This window comes from Humulus lupulus, chromosome 1 (assembly GCF_963169125.1).
Source record: "Humulus lupulus chromosome 1, drHumLupu1.1, whole genome shotgun sequence".
Taxonomy (NCBI): Eukaryota; Viridiplantae; Streptophyta; class Magnoliopsida; order Rosales; family Cannabaceae; genus Humulus; species Humulus lupulus.
In genome coordinates, this window is record NC_084793.1 from 115069634 (window position 1) to 115075639 (window position 6006).

At 32.9% G+C, this 6006-nt stretch overlaps 1 protein-coding gene and 1 non-coding gene across 2 annotated transcripts; one reads left to right on the forward strand and one right to left on the reverse strand.

The window, feature by feature from the left end:
- Positions 1 to 2048: 2048 nt before the first annotated feature.
- Positions 2049 to 4054, forward strand: LOC133820014 (uncharacterized). The gene is made up of 3 exons (XM_062253413.1): positions 2049 to 2153; positions 3269 to 3513; positions 3622 to 4054. Exons 1-3 carry the CDS (start codon positions 2049 to 2051, stop codon positions 4052 to 4054), a joined length of 783 nt encoding a protein of 260 aa, XP_062109397.1.
- LOC133813027 (small nucleolar RNA R71) lies at positions 2465 to 2571 on the reverse strand. Its single transcript, XR_009884076.1, has one exon. It is a non-coding gene; the product is annotated as a small nucleolar RNA R71 (small nucleolar RNA).
- Positions 4055 to 6006: the final 1952 nt, after the last annotated feature.

A 6006-nucleotide genomic window follows, 5' to 3' on the forward strand; every position in this document is an offset into this window, starting at 1 on the left:
CAAAGGTATTTCTATTCTAGTTCCTTTCAGTATTGTTTCATTAGTTTTTATAGTTTTTCTCTACTCAAATCCTAACTCAGTATTTCTTTTATCCTTGATTAGGCATCTAAGTCCTTTGAACTTGAGGTTCTTGTTGGTAAGTATCCCGACCTTGTTCTCATCATCCCGGTATTTTGGTAAGGAAAATATGATAGTTTCTATGTGATATGTGCTATGATTTTAATATGTTATGATTATGCTAAAGTATGATTTTATGTGTTATGATATATGTATGTTTGGGGCTTATAGTTGCTATATAGCAAACCCCAACACTTTTATGTTTTTGGGGCTTATAGTTGCTTAACTAGCAAACCTCATTGTAGTTTGAGGCTTATAGTTGCTTAGTTAGAAAACCCCAATAGTCACCATGTACATGGGTTAGAATTATGATATATGTGTTATAGTATATGATATATGATATATGTTCATAGTTTATGTGTATGATTATGTTTCATGCTTGTAGTAGATTTTCCTTGCTGGGAATTAGGCTCATTCCTTTATGTTTTATATGTGCAGGAAAATAGTTATGGCGGCGGGAAGGTTCTTGGCAGCTTGAGAATGTGTATTGAGGGAGAATGGAATCGGTGGACTGCGCGAACAATTCGAGGATGAAGTTGTTTAAGTCTTTTAATGATGCTTTACATGTATTTTCTGCACTTTGTTTTGTCACAAATTTTAAGATTTAAAGTTATGATTATTTTAATATTTTCAAAACAATGGGATCCCATATCCTAAATGAATTTTCATGTATTTAACCTTTGCTTTACAGTTTATAATAAAGTTAGGGTTATTTCATATGTATGTTTTCTTAAGATTAGTGTCTGTATATAGTAGTTATTAATGGTCCAAAGTCTAGAATAAGTTGGGTCGTTACAGTTACATATATGAGGGTTGCGGTGCTGACGCGGTTACACGTTTAAAATTCAAATTTAAATGTGATTTATCATTACCTAATGTTGGGGCACTATAAATACATTTTATTATAATGTTTTAGGTCATTTTTTAGAGCCCTAGAGACTCATTGGAGGCAAAAGTGAACAAGTTCAGAAAATCTAAACTTTATCTCATATCTTATATTCATTCTTCTACTCTTTTCTTATGTAATCTAATATGTTCTTAATGGTTTCCTTTTTGAATATGAACTAAACATCATTTCTAGGGTTTTAATGTAGTCTCTTTATACTTTATTATTAATTAATGCATTTTTTATAATTTATTATTCTTTATTGTGAGTTATTCAATTTATATCTATTGCTTGTAATTGATTGTCCATCTATTTCATGATTTATGATTTTAATTCAAAATCTGAGAAGTGAGAATTAATTATTCTATAGTTTAATAGACATAAATTGCATATTGGATGAGAATACATGTATAGTTTGTGTAGTTGTTAGGATTTTTGTTCTTAATGCCGCTATATGCTAGAATTTATCATAGAGATGTAGAAAATTCACATATAGGTTGAGATTCATATGTCTCAGAAAGAATATGAATTGATGTAGTGAACTCGCTATCACAATATGAAGAAGAATAATAAAAACTTGAATTAAGGACATAATACAATTGATAAATGATGAAACTAAATACCCTAGACTATATCCATTGAATTAATTTGTGTTATTTATTTTCTTGATTTATTTAAATTGTTATTTTAATTAATTTTACTTTCATTCTTTTGTTTCTTGAAATTTAAGTTTTTGTTAGCTAAATAGAAATATAAATTAATTTTTGGTAATTAATAATCATTCTCTATGAACGATACTCATATTTATCGATATATTACTTGTTCACGATTACATATACTTGCGTATTGAAAATTATTAATATCAAAATAATTAATTTTTACACTAATTTGGTTGTTCTTCATTAAGTTTTCTAACATGGTTGTCGTCGCAAATTTCTATGTTTCAGGTAGTAATAGTTTATGTGAAATGAAGGTTCCAACAGACTAGTGCCTTTGGAATACAAGATTGGAAAACTTGTAGAAAAAATCAAAAGAAGAAGAGGCGATGGCTCAAGATCCTGCCCGTGCTGTTGTTAATGAGGTAGCAGCTAATGAGGCAACTGAGAATGCACGAGCACTGCAGGACTATATGCTCCCTACTATTATGGGAGTACATTCCTGCATCAGATCTGCGACTAGTAAATGCGAATAATTTTGAGATCAAACCAGCGATCTTGCAAATGGTCTAGTCTATAGTCCTGTTTAGGGGATCGCAGACGAAGGACCATAATTCGGACATAGCCAATTTTCTAGTGCTATGTGTGACATTCAAATATAATGGAGTGAATGATAATGCTTCTATTCTAGCTATGAGATAAAGCAAAAAGTTGGTGGAATTATTTAGCAGCCAACTTTATTACTACTTGGGAAGAACTCGCTCAAAAGTATCTTGCCATGTTTTTCCCTCCATGTAAGGCTGTAAGGTTGAGGGCTGAGATAAATAATTTCCATCAGACAGAGGGAGAGTCATTATATGATGCATGGGAACGGTTTAAGGAGTTGTTGAGAAGATGTCATCATCATGGAATTGAAAAGTGGATGTTAGTCCATAATTTCTACAATGGGTTGTGCGGTACCACTCGCACAATCATTGATGCTGCAACAAGAGGAGCTTTCATGGGAAAAAGTTCCAATGAAGATATGGCCATGAATAATTATCAATGGAAAGAGGAGAGATGAGGAACTAGAAAGGTGGCTGGAATACATGAATTAGATGCCATCAGTGCTCTTACAGCTCGGGTAGCAACTTTAACTAAGCAATTGCAACAAAATATGATTTCAGCTCAAGACATGCAAGTGCAAGTTATATGTGATATTAGTGGGGGTCCTCACCCTTTTGAATAGTGTATGGCAGCTGATGAATAATATATTCCTATGGAGCAAGTGAATATGATAAGAAATTTTAATAGGCAACCCAATAACCCTTACTCAAACACATACAATGTGGGGTGGCAGAATCATCCTAATTTCTCTTGAAGAAATAATCTAGGCATTCAACCTCAATTTCAACAGCCTATGCTTCCAGCTAAAGCATCGTCATCATCAAAACCACCTAGGACACAACCTTCTCAAGAGGCGCCTAATGAACTACAAGCAGCTTTGTTAACCTTAACCAACACACAGACTCAGTTAATGATAGAAACTAGATCTCCCATAAGGAAATTGGAGATGCAAGTTGGATAGTTAGCAAGTTTGTTACAAAATCTTCCTCAAGGTAATTTGCAGAATAATATAGAAGTGAATCCTAAAGAGCAATGCAATGAAATTTCTTTGAGAAGTGGAAAAATGATAGATGAATCCACACAAGGAGTGCTTTTTGAAGAAAGGGTGTCTGAAAAGAAAAAAGAAGTAAGTGGGTCAATGGTTACTAACAACCTTGAGAAGCATCCACAAATAAGTATTGGGCATCACATTAAGATTCCTTATCTGCAAAGGCTTCAAAAGAGTAAACTTGATAAGCAGTTCTTTAAGTTTTTAGATGTTTTTCAAAAACTTCACATTAATATTCCATTTTCCGAGGCACTTGAGAAAATGCCCAATTATGTGAAGTTTATGAAAGAAATGTTGTCGAAGAATAGAAAATTGGAGAAATATGAGACTGTTGCACTTACTAACGAGTGCAATGCTATATTCCAAAGGAAGTTGCCTCCTAAATTTAAGGATCCAAGAAGCTTCAATATTCCTTGTTCAATAGGAGATATGGTTTTTGAGAGAGCATTATGTGATTTAGGGGATAGAGTGAACACAATGCCCTTATCTAATTTTCAAAAAATGAATTTGGGAGAAGCTAGGCCGACAACTGTGATACTCCAGATGGCAGATTGGTCAATCACACATCCACGTGGAGTGATTGAGAATGTGTTGGTGAAAGTGGATAGATTTATCTTCCTTGCTGACTTCATTATTTTTTATATGGAGGAAGATAAAAATATTCCAATTATATTGGGACGATCATTTTTAGCTACTGGGAGAGCATTAATTGATGTGCAAAAAGGAGAATTAAAGTTGTGAGTGCAAAAAGAGGAAGTGGCTTTTAAAGTGTTTATTGTAATTAAGATTCCTACCTATTGTAGAGATGATGCACTGGATGTTGATGAGTCATAAGAGAACAGAAAATAAGAAGACCAAGGCTTGAGATGGTACTTGTTCTGTTCGTTGTCATTTGCAACAACTTTTATGTGGAAAGTTGAAAATTTTGGATGAGAGTGGGGAGGCTCCTAAAGTTATCAATTTTAAAGATCTACACTCATCACATGTATTTAAAAGTGATGAATAATTCAAAGGGTGGAGTAGACCCTGGCTGATTTTGAGTGATAAAATGGCAAGTGTCTGGTTGATGACGTAAATAAAGCACTTTTGGGAGGCAACCCAATTTAGTTTCATGTTTCTATTTTTTTTTTTTTATGTGTTTTGTGAAAGCTTGCAACCTAATGAGGAAAGTAGTGAATGTTAATGCAATGGAGCATCACATTGGATAACAGGAAAGTTTTCTATTCTTTTTCTTTTATTTAAACATTGAGGACAATGATTAAATTAAGTTTGGGGGAAGGGATTTGATTTTTGTTGTTTTGCTCATTGTATATAAATTTTAGTTGTCTATGTTTGGTGTTTGTTCAACTTTTTGTTAGTGTTGTGTTTAGGGTGTAATGTGAATCAAGTTAATAATGATTAGCCAATTAGAATGATTGAATATTGTGTTGTATAATCCGATAAAAAATAAGCCATTTTAGTTATGTTCTTGGTTTGAATATTTCTGTGGTTTACTAGGGTTCACGACATTAATTGAGTACTTAGTCATGATTTTAAAATTTTTGTTGTTTGGAGAAGATTTATGTTTGTTGAAATTGTCATGAAAAAATAAATATATAAATTTTCCTAGAACTAGTTTGATCACTACTTGAGATGAATTCTTAGTAAATGCATGCTTTGGGAGATGATTTAGGCAATTTTTGGAACGATTAAGCCTTTCAAGTCAACCTTGATTAATTTTGAGATTAATGTGATATTTTTGTTGTTTGACAACCATGTAACCAAGTTTATTTGAGATTTCATTATCCTTTTGTCACTTGAATTATACCATGAGCATATAAATAATTGATTATGGATGAATTATAATGGGGTATGATGCAGTGTCTCAGAATTTTACATAGCTAGATAGTAGTAGTAGTAGCATGTAGTATGTTAGTTTCCGTGGATTTTGGTTCAAGCCGGGACTTAGTTGGAAACTCATTGCAACAGTTATGGATTTTATAAGTTTAACCAATAGTTTAAAAATATTAATTATAACATAAGGTTTGATTAATATTGCTGGTCCTGGAAATATTATTTATTATAACCTAAGGTTTAGATAGAATTAATAAGAGCATGACACTTGTCACAAGCATGTTTGTTAAGGATTTAAGTATTTTTGATGAATAGTTTAATTAAAAGAAAGATCTAGAAGCTCTAGAACCTTCCAGCAGCTGTTAGGATCACGTTTTACTCAGTCAAAGCTGTTTAATCAATTCAAAATTATGCGGAAAAAGTGCAAATGCGTGTTTGATATATCAACGTATGCCGATACATCTCAGCTATAGGGGCCGATATATCGCCTACAGGAGATACGAGATACACTTCGACTTCGCACGAGGGCTCGTGATATAGGTCTAGGCGATATATTGCCCAGGGTAGGCAATATATCGCCCCTGGCATACATTTTTTTTTTAATCTTGAGGAATTAAATTTAAAAACAGCCTTAACCACTTTGACCTGCCCTTGAACGATTTTGACCGATTTCTAGGCATCTGTTGAACGGAAATTCAAATCTTTTTCATTTTATATTATTTTTTTTTTTCAAATTAAAATGGGTTAGTTTCACTCCTTGAACTCTATAAATAGGACCCAATACTCAGCCATTTCACTCATCATTCAAGTATTGTTCAGAGCCTCCAAGCTGCTAAGATTACTATAGAGAGAAACACCTG